The 17,920-nt window shown below is 39.7% G+C and overlaps 2 protein-coding genes across 2 annotated transcripts in view; one reads left to right on the top strand and one right to left on the bottom strand.

The window, feature by feature from the left end:
• The window catches only part of LOC106653248, an 86,740-nt gene that overhangs the window by 60,403 nt on the left and 8,417 nt on the right, over positions 1–17,920 (top strand). The window lies entirely within an intron of this gene.
• Positions 4,368–7,858, bottom strand: LOC106653247 (putative uncharacterized protein DDB_G0282133). Its single transcript, XM_014372628.2, has 3 exons — positions 7,700–7,858; positions 4,692–7,634; positions 4,368–4,574 (listed from the first exon to the last, which is right to left on the bottom strand). Exons 1-3 carry the CDS (start codon positions 7,769–7,771, stop codon positions 4,431–4,433), a joined length of 3,159 nt encoding a protein of 1,052 aa, XP_014228114.2. The 5' UTR covers positions 7,772–7,858; the 3' UTR covers positions 4,368–4,430.

Genomic DNA, 17,920 nt, shown 5'->3' with positions numbered 1-17,920 from the left:
ACACACGTGAGCGTCAATCATGGAAATTCTTCAAGTCTATAACGACTGACATATGCCCAAGTTACATGCTAAGGCGGCTTTGATGTGTGGACAGTGCTTGCATATACCATACGCGCGCCAGTGTAAATAAGAAATGGCAGATAGGCCGCTCATTTTATGCGGCTTTGTTTACCCGTTAATTTGACTAGGTGGATTTTACCGTGGCCTCGATAGATTCAAATGACGACGACGACGACGAAGACGTGGACGTCGCGAAGCAGCGAGTGAAAAATAAAATTCCATAGAGTCGCGAATGATAATTGTGTAACTGAATCTCTTTCAGCGAGCGAAAAGAGAAAAAAAATAGATGTATATAGAGCTCACGAAGCTTGTTATATTAGCATCTTTCGCAACGAGATAAGATGAATTCTTGCTCCTTCGTATGCGCGCGAGATAAGCCGTGCACACACACAAACGCCACAGGCCGGCGTACTGCACCAACAACTTACTCTCCTTTTCTTTATCTCTCTCCCTCCCTCGCCGGGGTTATTTTCTCAACAATTTTTTTCACCAAACACACACAAACTCTCTTTATTTACATCTCGCCGTCTGTTTGTATAAAATAACAACGCGAAATATTCTAAACATTCGCGCGCGCGCTCCACACTGCGAGATAAAGTGTTCTGTTGTAAATGTGTATGCGATATATAGTATATCGTTGCATTCGTAGCGTGTGCGTGTGCCTATGTGCAGCAGAGCTACTGCTGCTGCTGCTGCTGCTGCTGCTGCAGCTCGATCATCGTCGGTTCAATGGGTCAATGAACTCGTGTGTGCCGCGCGCCGCTGGTCACCCATCGTTATAATACATCTTACATGGCACTGTACTGCTGCTGTTTATAAAAGCTTGAGCGGCGCGCTCGGCCAAGTATAGCGAGACGCCGCGTCTAAGCCCTGCATACTGTACTGCCACAGGGCTGTCGAAAACTCTTTTTTCTTCCTCTTCTTTCTTTTTTCCTAGACCGTTTCAGTGCAATACATCTTTTGATTGTATATGCGTGTAAGCACATACGCGCGAGCGAGTGAGAAGTTTAGCGGCTAGAAAGTAGTTAATGGAATGTAATTTTAGCGAGATGTTGTCGGCTGCACTTCCATAGTCGATTCATCATTTTAGAGAAAGTATCCATGTTTATTTTTTGAAAAAATATTTTCTGGACGTAATACCTATATCATCTCGGCCTTGTGATTTATAAAATTTCCTCTTGGAAAAAGAATAAACCATGTTCAATGGTGCTCTTACATGCAAATGTTATAGAATTCTTCAACAATGAAGATTTTTCTGAGCCATATTAGAAATTTACGATCGAAAAATATTTTTATGTACATACGTTGCTTGCATAAAAATAACCCTCGTGTATACCTAAACCAGCGTTTATCTGCGTTCTGCAGTCCGGTCTAGGACTGAAATGAAATTATCCAAATATTTAAACATCATATGCAGTATAACTGAATGAACTATTTTAGATGCAACGACGCGCACTTATACGACAGCATCTTCTATATATGTCGCCTGAACCTTATTTTCATGTAACACGGAAAAGCTCGTTACACCGTTACAGTTGTTATTGTTGTTGTCGTTGCTGCTGTTTCCTGGCGTCGCACAAGCGTGCGCGTACGTAGCCCAATTATACGAACGCGTCTCTATCAAAATCGCGCAACTCTTTTATCCTTTGCAATCATCTGTTTTTTGTGTGTGCAAAAGTGCGCGTGTGTTTATTATACGGCGCAAAGCAGCAGTTCTACACGCGGATGCGTAATTATCGTCGCTCCAATAAATTACATCGTCATGATGGTCAATCCCAACGCGATAAATGCTTTCGCTCCCTCTCACTCTTCGGACTGCTGGTATATATGTTACGACCAGCTGCTGCCGCTGCTGCGCGACGCGGCGCTAATAAATCAATCGATCAGACCGCGTCGAATTGCATTCCTTTTCGAAATTTTCTTCAACCCCTCACGCGCGCAATTTACAGATATATGCTGCCTGGTACACACACAACGCAAAATTTAATATTATATTAAATAACTGTTTGGTCTCTTCTCTTTTCCTCTTGATTATATGTACGTATGTTTTTACCGCATATGGCATGTTTCCTTCGCACTCGTACACGATATATATCCGAGCCTGACTTACGATATTTTTATTTTATTTTTTTTACGTATAGCTTTTATTTATTTGTCTTTTTCTTTTTGCGTCTTTTTACATACTTTCTCTGTGACGACGCTTCCGCGAGTAGACGAGACGAATATAGCCGCTCCGAGAGAGACGAGTTTGTGTTACTGCTGCTGCTGCTCATGCGACCTCTGACGTCGTGCGGACTTCATGCGCTCGTGTACTCTGCTATACACGCGTGTCGCGAGTATACATAAGAAAGAGAGATGCACATATATAGGAGGAAAAGAGAGATAGAGAGGCAAAGTAAGAGAGGTTTTTCCTTTTTGAATGCAGAAGGGGGCAATTGCAATCTCGGTATAGACTCGTGCGCGCGGAGGACTTCGCGGAAAGATACCAAAGTTAGCGCGAACACGCGCTCGTATACATACGTGCGAGCATGCCTTGTCAAGGTTTTGCATCGAGAGAATTTACGCATACACCAATGCTAGACGAGATAATCGACGTGTTCTTTTTTATTCGTTCCGCGTAAAGTCTATGAAAATGGCAAGACTAATTTTTCTAATTGTTCAACTATGCGTAATGCGTGTAACGCTCGCGTGCATTAACTCGACGCGAACAAAACGACGAGGCAGAGCAGCAAACATCTCAATCCACCCACGTACGCGCAATTCAATCACACCTTTCCGCGTGTCTGCGTTGAGGTCCAACGCATAAACATATCAAACAAACGCAGCAAACAGACGCGCTTTTAAAACTGCACCCGTCTAGCGACCTTCTGCGCGCGCGAGCGTCTTGATGGATGCAGTGCGCTTTTGCCTGCTCGCACCGTGGCGTTGGTACTATATATACTGCGCCGTTGCTGTTGCCGCTCATGCTGCTGCTGCTGCTGCTGCTGCTGATGACCGTATAGACGAAACAAGCCTGCGCGCGTCGAATTACATTGCAGGCGAAATGCGACTCGAATAACAATCGTTCGTATACTCCTCCGTACGGCTCATTTTTGCTTTGCCTTTCTTTTTCGCACACAAACACACGTACGTACACTCACGCGCATTTATATACGTTCGCCGAGGGAGAACCTAAAGGAATATGAGAGAATATCCGTCGCGAGTATAAAGAAATCCCGACAGCAGCTCTTCGAGACGCGCGCGCGCCGCACACTCGTGATGATTTCGCCAGCTGATAAACTTCGCGTAGTATATACGTCGCGTAGCGCAAAATAAAAGAAAAATCCCCGCTGCAATCTGCAAATTTTGCGCAGTGCCGCGTGCGTATTTACGCTACGTTTGCACGTTTTTCGAGTTTGTATTTTTGAGGCACGAAAAGAGTAAGAGAAAGAGCGAGCAGCAACGTGTGGCTGGTACGAGAGCGCAAATATTAGTCGTATATTTGAGCATAAATCTCGACGCCGTTTGCCATCGCTTCGTCTCGGTTTCTCCCGTGTGTCTTGTGAGGGCTTATTTGAGAAATTGCGAATCTTCGCACTTTGATGCTAATTTTACAATGACAAAAATTTACAAACGACGGCTCGCTCGAGATCTTTTCTAAACAAAGCGTAATACGAGCGAGTGCGCTATTTTTGATTGTCTGAGAAAATGTCAATGTTGTTTCACGAGTACGTCCTATATTCCGCATATGTTTTTCTAATTAGTATCTGAAGTCAAGTTAACAAGAAGAGTTAATAACATTTTCGAGCTTTTCATGTCTAAAGTGCAAAAATCGAAGCGTTTCTCGACCAACCGAGCATCAAACGTGCACTGGACCAATTCCTCGTTGGTCTCAAGAAGTTTAAAAAGTAGTCAGCAACACCAATTAACTTTAATTTAAGCCACTCCTTGCTGCAATATTTTTTACTAAACCTTTTTTTCGTTTCATCCAAGACATTATAAAGAGTCAATGGGAGTATTATGCCGTTTGTCGCGGCTCAACGAGTCTGCGTCGTCATCACGTCCCGCGCGGTGTACTTTGATTGTTCAACTCGCTGTTCATTTTGTTGCACTCTTCGTTACGATCGAATGATCACGAAGTACTGCATGATGGAAATAAATTCGAATATGTGATTTAGTTTGGATTTTTGATCGATAATGAAACATATAATGATTAACAATTCCAGCCTTTTTGAAAAGTACGAATGGGTGTCAATTAATTTATTTTTATATATCCTTTACAAAAATTTTTTTTATTGCGTTTTATATTTCAATACACACGTATAATAATTTTTTTACTTTTTAATCTACTACTTATTACTTTAATTCTGAAAAATAGTTTATAATAAAAATTATTCACTTTTCGGAGTTAAGGCAACTTTCGGATTGGAAACATTTAAAAGTTTCAACAATTTTGACGCATTGATTTCTTCGCCATTATTAGAACTTGCATTTGAACTGGATTTGAAAAGTTTCACAATATTTTCATAAATAACCTATCAACCAAAAATAATATGTGTGAAATATATTTTTTAATAGAAATTTTAATATTTTTAAAATAGAGTGTAATAAAAAATCAGTTAACCTGTAAATATTTTGATTCATTAACTTACATTTTGAAAGAAAGAATTCAATAATTCTGAAATAGATGATTCCTCAGAAGTTGATTTTCCACTATTTTTTTTATCCACTACATTCGATTTTCTTGATGATTCGTTTCTTGAACTAACTGAATCATTTGAATTTTCTTGCGAATTTGAACTTTTATTAGATTTAAGCAATCCCAAAAAAATCAATACATCTTTTATACTTTTTCCGGTTGGTTTTCCTTTGGATGAAGTTGAACTTTTTGACGCACCAGAGTTTGTATTGATTTTAAATTCGATTAATTTTTTATCTGTGTCTGATTTGAAAGATTTTTGATTCGTCATAGTTGAAGTCGAAGTTTTCGTATTTTGGTTATTACTATTCTTATTTCCGTTTGTTACTTTATTTTTTTTATCAACTTGGTTTTTGATTTTGTCATAAGAATCTAAAGTTTCATATTCCAACGATTCCATAAATGGATTGAGTTTTGCATGCGGTTCTTGATTCAAGTCAAATGATTCTTGATTTGAGCTTGTAGAGAAAGTGTTACTATTTTTGACTGATTTGGCGTTGTCATCAACTGAATCTTTTTGATCTTTATTCTTAGCGATGATATCTGATTCGGTTACATGACTTCTCCAATTATTTTCAATTTCTCTTGTGTTTGAGTTTTCAGACCCATCATTTGACTTACTATTCCCAGTGTCTACTCTGAAATTTACCTTTCCTGCAAGTGAATGCTCAGTGTTTAAAGGATTAGATGCCTGTATATCTTTATCAGATTTCTGGGCTTCTTTCTGTGATTCCTCTGTTGTTATTTCATCAACACTCGCATCAATTTCGGGGTTTATATTGTTTACATTTTTAGCAGTATTTGAGGTATCTACTGTAGAACCATGTCTACTGACATGTTTTTCCGTTTCTTTCGAAATTGAATTTTCAGAAGAAGATAATTTAACTGGATTCGTTTTGCTTGTCATGTGAGACTCATTATTTTCATTACTATCCCTAGAGTTCGATTTGAATTTTCTTTCTACGGCGAGTAATGGATTTGATTGTGAAGGATTCGATTCTGCTGATGTTTGACCAGGTGCTGAATTATCCTTCTTTGCTAGTTCCGCTTTTTGATTATAAACCCTTGAAGTATTCTCTGAGTGTACATTGTTTACATTACCACTGGTACTAGGGACTTCCGTCTGGGACATATGTCTATTGCGAACTGTTTCTTTTTGGCTCGCACTTGAGCTATCGGATTGATCTGGGTTCTCGTGGCTCACTACATGAGATTCTTTACTTGAGTTATTGTTCCTAGTATTCATTTTAATATTTCCTCCCATAGTAAGCACTGGATTTGATTGCAAGAGTTTGGATACCTGTTCGTTTCCAATGTGTTCTAAGGTTTCTTCTTTTACTCCTTCTTCTGGTTTTTCATCAGTACTAGCTCCTGTTTTAAAATTTTCTTCGTTTTCATTACCACTGGTACTTGAGTTAACGGACTGTGACCCATCACGGCTTTGTTGGTTTGCCATTTCACTTTGATTTGATTTTCCAGATTGATCATTGGAAGCATCACTTCTTTCAGGAGATTCTTTGTTAGAATCATTGTTATTAGTGGTCAATTTAACATTTGCACCCAACGAAAGAGATTGATTCGATGTAGACGTATTAGATGCTGTTTCATCTTTACTAGGTGCTGGGTTTTGTGGGTTTTCTTCTTCATCCGGTGTTCGATCAGCAGTACTAGCTCTTGTTTCAGAATTTTCTTCGTTTTCATTACCACTGGTACTTGAGTTAACGGACTGTGACCCATCACGGCTTTGTTGGTTTGTCATTTCACTTTGGTTTGATTTCCTAGATTGATCATTGGAAGCATCACTTTTTTCTGGAGATTCTTTGTTAGAATCATTGTTGTTAGTGGTCAATTTAACATTAGCACCCAACGAAAGAGATTGGTTCGATGTAGACGTATTAGATGCTGTTTCATCTTTACTAGGTGCTGGGTTTTGTGGGTTTTCTTCTTCATCCGGTGTTCGATCAGCAGTACTAGCTCTTGTTTCAGAATTTTCTTCGTTTTCATTACCACTGGTACTTGAGTTAACGGACTGTGACCCATCACGGCTTTGTTGGTTTGTCATTTCACTTTGGTTTGATTTCCTAGATTGATCATCAGAAGCATCACTTTTTTCTGGAGATTCTTTGTTAGAATCATTGTTGTTAGTGGTCAATTTAACATTAGCACCCAACGAAAGAGATTGGTTCGATGTAGACGTATTAGATGCTGTTTCATCTTTACTAGGTGCTGGGTTTTGAGGGTTTTCTTCTTCACCTGGTGTTCTATCAATACTAGATACTGATTCAGAATTTTCTTTGTTTTCATTACCAGTACTTGAATTAACAGACTGAGACCCATCACGGCTTTGTTGGTTTGTCATTTCACTTTGATTTGATATTCCAGATTGATCATCAGAAGCATCACTTCTTTCAGTAGATTCTTTGTTAGAATCCTTGTTGTTAGTGGTCAATTTAACATTTGCACCCAACGAAAGAGATTGATTCGATGTAGACGTATTAGATGCTGTTTCATCTTTACTAGGTGCTGGGTTTTGTGGGTTTTCTTCTTCATCCGGTGTTCGATCAGCAGTACTAGCTCTTGTTTCAAAATTTTCTTCGTTTTCATTACCACTGGTACTTGAGTTAACGGACTGTGACCCATCACGGCTTTGTTGGTTTGTCATTTCACTTTGATTTGATTTTCCAGATTGATCATTGGAAGCATCACTTCTTTCAGGAGATTCTTTGTTAGAATCATTGTTATTAGTGGTCAATTTAACATTTGCACCCAACGAAAGAGATTGATTCGATGTCGACGTATTAGATGCTGGTTCATTTCCACTAGTTTTTGGAGTTTCATCGTTTACTGTATCTGGTGCTTTTTCATCGTCTCCAGCCACCATTCCATTATTGGTGTCCTATAATTATTTTTGTATTAATTTCTTTAACATCAATTCTTACACATATTACAAATATCGATTACCTGTGCCAAAACTAATGTTGTTACATACAGTAATGTTACTACAAAGGTTATTGTGTGACGTTTAGCAAACATTTTTTACGCATTACTTATGTGATACTCCGTCTCATACAATTATACTTCCGTTATTGCAGTGAGAAGTTGGTCAGACCTGCTCTTATTTCGAAACCATACTGTCACTGACTTTCAGTATGATCGAGCTTTTATTTTAAAACTTACGTGTCGAAATGAAAAAACGTGCTGCGATAAATGCGATGGATCGATATTCTTATCTCACGCATTTTTTATATCTCATTCCTCAATATTATAAGCGTTGCTACCTTGATCTTGATTAAGCTTGAATGTTTAAGATATTTTATTGTCAAAATAATTATTTCATTATTGTCTTATTTTTGAATTATTGAATAATTGGTTCGAAAATGTATCAAAGCATACATATTTTGTGAAATCAAAGTGACATTTTCAATGATCGAAGTTTCAAATAGTAAAAATTTACAATTGCTTAGCTAAATATTATCATTTGTAATGCTAATGGCTTCTTATAGAATTAATTTTTAATTTAACTTTTCGTTATACAATATGTTTGAAACTAAATGCACAATTTCATCTTCATTGGACATTATTAATTGCACATTTTAATGAATGGCAAAATCACATTGGATAATACGAATTTTTGAATACTTAACAAGTTGACTGTTCTTGTGCTTGGCAACTTTTTTAGCTGATAAATCGATTATCAATTAGCTAAATATATTCAATTTTATTCTACAACGGACTCTTTGAAGACGTTAAATCATTAATGAATCCCCAGCTTAAAGAAACTTTAGTGTTAACTCGAATCAATTGCTCATTTTTTCACCTCATCCAGTCGTGAACTTACTCACCTTACTTGCATGGTATTTAATTGACCATCGCCGCCGAGCCAAATACGGAGGTGAAGTGACGGATGGCTTTTTGCTCACGTGCCTTACTCTCTATGCACTGCAAGCCTTCTTCCTCCTACCTCGTGTATAGATAGCCCTTGTTAGCGCCTGTGTACACTTATATAAGATCCTTTTTAAGTACGGGATATAGCATGTTATGGAGATTGCGTGAGCATGTAGGGTCGTTTGTTAAAGGGAGATTGCTCTGCGCTGCTCATGGACTTGTACGTGGTCTTGAAAGTAATCTTAAGAAAATCGTTGAATTTTCTTTTTTGCCGCTGCGGCAATGCTTCGATGCGAACAGTTCAATTCGCAACTTTAGATAGAGTTTGTATAGTAAATTATTTACTACAGGTTTTGTAACAGTTATGATAAATACGAATGTTAATAAATAAATAAATTTTATATTTCTCAGTTCAAAATAGATTTATTTTTTCATCACAAAGATACAAGCGTTTTAAATACTATTATACTTTCTGACGTGTAAGAATTCTATTCTCTGTAGCATAAATTATGTAACGAGAGCATTGCAGTTAAATTGCTTTTTATTTTCATTCGAGCGATGTCTGTTGCTCTGCGAATGCACGCCATGAGAAAGTGAGTATGCTGCGGCTCTTTTTTATTTTCATGTGATCTATTGAATGGAATTTTCATGTAGCTTGCGTTGGTTAGAGAATGAAACAAGTCTAGACTTTGCGAGGGTTTCATGAATTAAATCAAGTCTATATCGAATTTACTTTCGTTATTAGAAAAAATCTAAGATTATTATAGACAAGTATATTAATCGTTTTATACTCAAATGTTATTGCGATATTGCCGCCTTTTCACCCCAAATTATATATAAAAGCAAAACAAGCGGGTTTGAATTTTCTCATAGTTAAGCAAGCGTGACTCTGATTTGCGAGTATCTCACATTAGCACATGCAGAGGTAAGAGACACAGACTCAAGCTGACAGACAATTCTGTCAGCGTGTCTGTTTCCTGCTCATTTAAATGTATTCATTCCTAGTTCAGTACGTGGGATTATAAAAAGGCACGATCGCGCTTGCCGCTTGTCGTTACCTACTACTGCTGCCGTATATTGCCGCATTGATGTTGTTGCTGTTGCTGCTGCTGCTGTGCAGCTTTGCATCGACAACGGTTTTTCATGTTTCGCCGGGCTTGGCCTCATAAGCGTGATGAATGCGCGCGACGAGAATCGAGAATAAAATCGTGTCAAAACAATGAGATTCACGTCGTTACGATTGCCTTTCGTTACGGATGAAATATATACTCCTACGCCTCGATCAGTGGTCGAAGCCGTACAAATGCTAAAATCATCCCTATTCTTCATCATCACCCTTACGTTTTCGCTGTCATATCCTCTCTCCCTTGCCCATATCTCTCTCTCTCTCTCTTTCTTTCTCTCGTCGACCACGCAGCTTTCATCATTCGCATAAAGCTGCGCGTGCTGAGTTACATGAGTCATGCAAAATACGTATACGCGTCAATAAACTCCTGTGGTGTCGTTATGATGTACGCACGTAATACATCCACGCACACATACACACATACAGATAGTATACCGAGAAAAACGAGAAGGGCGAGACGATAATTGATTACGTCGGCTGTTGGAAATTTCGGTAGGAATTCACATTCGTGACTGCGCTGCGATGTGGTCAAGACACGCGCGTATTGAGAGAAAGCAAAATTACACGCCGCACATCATGCACGCCCGCGTTTACTTGATTCAATTATGATTATTTGCAGTTGAAAATTTATTTTTAAAATACGCACGAAACGTACGCGATCGTGTCGCGCGTCTCCTCGAATGCCTGCTGCGTGGACGAGTGCGCGCGCGAGAGAGGCCGATAAAAAAAAGTGTCTCCGCGCATCGACCATTATATAAAATATTCTTCATATATATAATAACGATTATCGAGTGTGCAGCAGCGAATCGATGATATGCTGAAACGACCGCGGGTGACTCATTCATCTTTGTGGCCATCATCGACGAGTTCGAGAGAGTGCGCTCAACTCGTGCGCGCGTGTTTCCACTCGAAGCTCGAAAGCTTCGCTTTTTTATGTACGTGCAGCTCGACATCTCATATATATAAAATATAACTCGTGAGCCGTGCATTGCTGTTGTTATGATATAGCTGCGCGCCACTCTAGACGCGTATGCGCGAATTAAAAGGATCAATGACGACAGTAGAGCATCATCGCGCGCGTAGTGTTGACTGACGCTTTCCGGATCTAGCAAGGTGACCGCATCCTTCCTCCCGACGTGATGAGTCAATCGGTGCATGGCGCTAATAACAAGCCCAAACGAGACGACCTTTTTTTTCATTGCGTCAATTTCTATCGTTTGCTATTCGCAGCGATCGTTGGACTTGTGGAGAGTCGTTTCAGATAAGACGTTACGCGAGAACCAACTTTGGGTTGGTTGATTCATTGACGCTTTCGGGGCAGTTTTGTGTTACGCGGAGCTCTTTCAACGTAAAAAGCGAATTAAAAAAGACAGAAAAGTTTATGTGCTTTCCCGTTCATTCATAAATATTTTTTAATGCTCTAATGTACTTCCATTTTAAAATTTCTTTTGCATAATTATTTTTGCGAAACTCTTCGAATTTGCATGTTCGATTTGAAGTTCGCACAAAGCTTACAAGACGTGACAGTCCATCGACCTTTGTCCGTCTCAAATTTGTTTTGTTCCTCTCATCGAGAGCTTGTTTACTATCTCCCAAGAGAGATAAAGAATAGTAAGAGCGGCGAACGATCGACATGGCATCTCTCCTATGCTGCAATCTATGACTTGTATCTCTTCGGCGACTTGCATCGATCGACGTACGAGCTCCGCGCGGAGCTCTATAAATTCGCTGTGGGAGCGATCGTAATAGTAAGCTCGCGAATGCCGAACGGCAGGATAAAAAAACTTTTTATCCATTATCTCGCGCGAGTATAACAGTATGCATGTGTTTCAATTCCGTCGTACGCTGTACATATACAATATATCGCATAGCATACGTAGGCAAGTACTCGTAACGAATATTTAATGACTTTTATTAAAATTAAAACAGCGAGTTGCACTGTCACATTCTCTCTCTTTCTCTCTCTCTCTCTCTCTCTCCTCTCCGAAAATGACAAAACAAACGGCCATTGTGCTCTCTGCTCGCGTGTAACTGTAAATTATATATTCAGTCCTGAGAAACGACACTTATTATACCATCGTGGTGTCGTCGCTCGGATACTTTTCTGTGTGCAGCATATGTATGTTCAAGTGTTTTAGCGTACGTGTGCATCATGCGCTCGGGCGACAATCGAAAAGTCAGCTGCCCACCATATATTCCGGCCGTTATACGCGTGCACACGAGGTTTTCGCCGTTAAGAGCTATAGCATGAATGGGATGAGTTGGTCAGTTTGTGCTTTTCACATAATGCGATATCCAGCACGAACTTGAACGCTCTAGCGTGGACGTAAAACTTTGACGATTTCCCATCGTCGCGATCGTGATTAATCCTAACATAAATACGAGTTATTTCGAATCGGACGATGTATAATGCGTTAATGCACTTTTCTGTATTACGTACACTGATTCATAAATATAGTAAGTCGGCTCGTATGCATGCATGTGTTTGCAGCAACTGTCATGGTCGACGGATAACGATATCGGGGTATTTTTCTCATTTAATTGCGCGCGCACGAATGCATCTCTCTACAAATCCGTCATAAATCAATTGCATTGCTCATAAGTGCAGCATTCTTATTCAAAAGTCGTAAGTAGTGTCATACGAATTAATCATAAAATTTAATTGAACTATCAATTTGAATGCAATTTCGCATGATACACACGCAAGAGATAGGGGAAATATTTTTCTATAACGTCATAATTATACAATGGTTATTTCCTTTATCTATAAACCTGTCTCTACACATTTAAGTGTAAGCGAAGTGCACAATATGTGATTCACGTTATAAATTTCTTCGGTGCAGCTTGAAATCAGCCGAGCATATCGGGAATCGCACCTTTTATAATTGCCGCTAATTCAACCATCGATATTTCAACGCAGCGTTTCAAACAGGATCGATTTGTTAACGAATTCGTTTACTTTACACACGCAGCTCATAAATAATGCGACGAAAGAGAGAAAAAAAGAGAGAAACAGAAGGAAAGGACGAGTTTTATCGATCGATAATTTTGCGTGTACAGATAAAGTAGTCGATGAAGTAAGTTTGCACAAATGCGTGCCGAGTAGCAACAGCAGCAGCCTTGCACGGTCAGTGTGATGATGAGAGATGAGCGGAAACGAGAGAGCGTCGTGCGAGAGATTTGACATGAAAAAATAAAGTAAAGATTGCACAACGCCAGTCCGATGTGCGTAGATCGAAGGACGTGCCATACATGCGAAGATGATGAAGTCCTAGTGCGAAGCTGCGCGGGTAGTTTTTTACCAACGGCTGCTTGTCGCACGTGGCCCATTTATAAAATTATTAATTTTTTTATTAATATTATGAAAGTTGATAATTTCTAGAGAAAGGCAATCAATTGCAACCTTTTATTTTTTTTGTCGCGTGTACGTATTCTTAGAAATCTGCAACATGTCATTTTCATAATTATGTTGACGCATTCTTTGGCATTGCCGGCGCCATTGCCGCGGAAAAAAAATCGCCAACTTTCATTCTCGTACTAGCTGAAATTACACGTTTCATAATCTTCGCGTTTATTATTGGGGTTAATCGTCAAGTGCTGCTGATTAAACAAAAAAAAATGTCCATCTGTTTGTTTATTAATTAAAAAGTTCTCGAGTGTACCCAGCGTAAAGAGAGCCATGTAACAATCGTTTGTTTGTCACGTCTCCAATAGTTATTATAGAATTAAAGGTAAAGCAAAAACTTGTCACGTTTGAGACTCGACTTGAATAAGTTAACGGCGATGTGCCAATAATTGGCCAAGAGCCAGAAAATGCCATTTTGCGAAACGAGACGTGTATATCCCCTGCGTTTGTGTCTCGTTCTTATATACGCGTACTGTGACATTAATAGGGTGTTTATCTTAATCTAACGAAGAATCCGTCTGAGTCTATAATGAATTATGTAAATTCTTTGTTGTGCTTGTGAAAAAAAAAGAAAACTCTCATCGATGAACTTTGCGGCAACGATGTGGTCTTTTTGAACGTGTTTATTTTCTCAACCCAATTGATAGTGCATGAGGGAAACACACAATAACAACATGACTTTTCCGTATACCCTTCAATTATATTTATTAAAAACATCATCTTAAATTATAATTAAACAAATAAAGTAAAAAAGGCGTTGTATTAAACTCGAATTTTTCATTCTCTGTTGCAGGTAATGCAGATGATACTTGACAATCATCCTAGTCACGCAACCGGCCACTTCGTGCGTATACGCTTCCTCGATCGAACTATGTAACAAAATTAATGCGTCATCGTAACGCATTGTGCATGAACATCGACAACAAAACCAAATGATCCTCAATGTCTCATTTATCAAACGAATTCCGATGTACACCTTTCATGACAAAAACAAAAGTCGCCCCCTTTCGCAAAAAAAGGCTAACCAAAAAAAACAAAAAAATAAATAAAGCAAACGCCCGGCAACGCATAAATGTATATATACGCGTGGTGTGATCGATAATGAAAAAAATGGCACTCTCACATTCTTCTCGGTCGAAGGGGGCCTTTTTTATTCGTTTTTCGAGCTGTGGCACAAAGAAAGCGCGAAAACAGGCCCATTGTCGCGCGCTCCGCGCCGGTCGGTTTGATATAAGGCCGTGCTGAATAAATACCCTGACGAAAAACGAAAAAGTGCGAGAGAAAGAGAGAGAGAGAGAGAGGGAGGGAGCAAAAAAAAAATAAGGCAAAGGATAATATAGGAAATAAATATGCACGAGTCGCCTTGCGCTCGGCGGGCGCGTATAATAATCATCGTACAGAGAGTAGTGTATGCCACTCCCTTGCTCACGTTAATATTATCGGCGATGTATGTGTGTCTGTGTTTGTGTGTGAATATATATAACAGGCGCAAAGACGACGGCGAGGACGCGCGACCGAGCCCTTCGCGCCTGAATGCCTCTTCGATAGATGAGCTTTGCATTGTCGTCTCAAAAAAAGCATACTTATGAAGGTGCATACACAACACGACGCACTTCGCTCCCATTTCATTTCCTTTTTTCTTTTAGTAATTTCTTTTTTTCTTTGCTGCTACACGTCTGTTTTTGTAAGTGGAGATGCTGCACCGAGGAGTCTGAATGCAGATTGCGCGCGATATTTCTCGCGCGCGCGCGCATTGCGGTCGAGAAAGAACTCGAACGAGAGAATTATATTGTACTCCGAGCCGTGCTTGCAGTACAGCGCGAATGAAATATTTAATGAGTAAAAAGCTAAAAGGCTTGAAAGTCTCGAGCACACGACTTTATGGCACCTCGTCTCGTGGTGTACACGTAGTAGGATACTTAAAAATCCAATTAGCGTTTCATCAACGAAGGTTCATTTTTAGGTAATTTACTCTCAATAGCTTTTCGTCCTTAACGAAACATTGGTCATGCGACAGAATAACAATATTTTCTCGTCACGCGCGTACATAATATAAGCGAGAGCATGTATAAGTGAAAGAATAGCGAGACTCGGGGTTGATGGCAACACAGAGAGAGAGAGAGAGAGAGCAAGCAATTCCATAAATTTCACGGAAAAGAGTGTGCACGGTCTTTCGCACGTTCGCCAAAGGTCATATTAATATTGTCGCGTGCGTAGTGAAGAGGGGGGGGGGGGGGGNGGGGGGGGGGGGGGGGGGGGGTCGCTCTTAAACTCTTATTGTGGAGTGCGTACGCGCGCAAATGAATTGAGAAAATTATACACGTATTCAGCTGCATACGTACACACGTGCCTCGAAACTCGAATCGAATTTACTGGAAAAGTCAATCTCATTGGGGGATACATAATTCGCATTCTTAAAATGATGTACTATTTCGCTGTGCTAATAGAATTTGACGCTGCCCACGTGAGAAGTCAGCTTTCAGCGGCTCAGCAAATAGCTGCTGGTCTTATAAAATTCATGTACTGTTCGGAAATTCACGAGGCACGTGGTGAAATCTCAAACATTTTACAGATTTATGATCTCAATGAGCAATATACGCCAGATGAAAATTCAACCATTCGACTTTACGTCGATCGATTAGAGATACAAACGATTCTCGTCGTGTAAATGCTCATTTTCACACGTGATGAAGCACGTACTCGTGGGATCTAATGCAAGAGAATTTATGCATAAACAATTTCCGCGCGCTAACGAGAAAATTGATCGAGACAAATGAACTGCAGTGCTTTTAACGCGCGACTCGGTAACGATTTAAAGACCAACAAATTGTGTACATGCGTGGCTCCGAGAAAACATTCTCTCTCTTACACTGAAATAAATAAGGCATTGTTCTCGGTGATTTGCACCAAGAGAACGAGAGAGAGAGAGAGAGAGAAAGAATGAGAGAAGAGCTCGCTCGTTTGGTGCGCATGTTTAAGCGTTGGCGACGAAAAGACGGGAAAACAAAGTCTACGCGCGCGCGGGAGGAAAAGAGTGCGCACGGATCGATATAATATGCAGCGCTCGCACGTCTACACATAATGAAACACCCTACACGTTCTAAAACCTGATGAAGATATATTCTTTAAAGTCGAGTGTTCTTATCATTTTTATATAAAATTCTATATAATGGCTTCTCGCGCGCTTGAAGGATTATGTAAAAGCTGCCACTCTCACGCGCGCCGCGAATTATTCGGTTGCGCAGCGCACGCGCGCGAGCGAAATAACGCGTATATCCTTTTAACTATTACGTTTGTTTGTGACTCATACGAGCGCGATAAAATCGAAAACATATTGCCGCAACATCTCGTCTCCATTATTATTGCCGCGATGAAAATAATTCCTTTTACAGCTGTCTATTGTGGGAGTATATATAGTTCTTATCTAACGTATAAATGTGTTTGTGTCCTTTTTTTAGAATAAAAAACTAAACACCCACGAGTAATTGAATCATGACGATTTTATTTTCACGTCAATCATTGCATAGACGACGCGCACCTAGTACTGAGTCACTCGCTTATGCCGGCTCAATTTATGATTTAGAAAGCTCTAATGCGTTTGGCAGAGCGGTTTGTCTGGCAAAAACGGCATTGCAGCTTCCCTTCTCGGAAAAAATATCTGCACGAGCTCGGACAATGCGCCACTGCACAGACGCGTTAAACTCTAATATAAATAAACTCCTGACAAAGCGCGCGTGCAGGTGCTCGAGATGTAACGCATCCTTAAAAATATCCAATGCCGTAACCGTTCCGCGTCGACTCATTCATTTATGTTCGATAAAAACAACGATCGGATACAATCGTTACGAATGCGCGAGACGATTTCAATTTTTAGATAATGAGCTGTGATTCCGATATTGTTGCGGCATAAATTATGCTTGATAAATTCGGCGCATAAATTTCCGACTATGAATCATGTACATGTGTGCTAGACGCGCTCGAAGTACATGACAATTATTACGGATTGTCGCACTTGAACATCGCTCATCCTCTTGCTCGTAATTTTTGAAAAATGACCGGTTAAGGCTCGTGCTAGCGTTGCGTAGGTTACGCAAAAATAACATTTTATTATTTTTATTTCCACAAATATGCTTGATTACGTCTATATAGACAGACAACAAATATACATATTATGCAGACAAACATACGAATTGACATAAACTAAAACGAAATACATGTACATCGGCTGGTCGAGTTGCCAAAAAATTAAGTCATCCCCAGTCCAAAATTATCCACGTACACGATGACCGCCGCCGCCGCCGCCAATGGTACAAAACTAGTTGCGAAAATACAGCGGGCGTTCGTGCGAAAGAAACTTGTGTATATTACATACGTTTGACAAGAGATCGCGCGCCTGCCGTGTATATTAGGGTGTCCGTTATTTCCCAAACGTTAAAAATCCTTGCTCCAGAAGTTTAGATCACTTCTTTGTGATATAAAAACATGATTTGTACGGTTTATAACCCATAGGCACAGGTTAAAACCGTGCCTATAAATTAAAGTCGATATTTGCATTTAACCCATTAGCTCACAGAATGTAGGACTTTAAGGTGGGATTTTTTCCATGTTTTGAACTTTAGAAAAACTTTGCAAGTACATAATTTGATGTAGAATTTAATTCCCTTTCCAAATCCGGGCTCAGATTTAAAAACCAATGCGTAGTTCAAAAGTTATGATCGTTTAAACGAAAAATTCTGTGCAAAACATGACAAATTCATACGTTTTT

This window comes from Trichogramma pretiosum, unplaced genomic scaffold (genome assembly GCF_000599845.2).
Source record: "Trichogramma pretiosum strain Unisexual culture from Peru unplaced genomic scaffold, Tpre_2.0 scaffold30, whole genome shotgun sequence".
NCBI classification, from domain to species: Eukaryota; Metazoa; Arthropoda; class Insecta; order Hymenoptera; family Trichogrammatidae; genus Trichogramma; species Trichogramma pretiosum.
The sequence above is the reverse complement of the archived record's forward strand: the minus strand, read 5'-3'. Positions and strand labels throughout refer to the sequence as shown.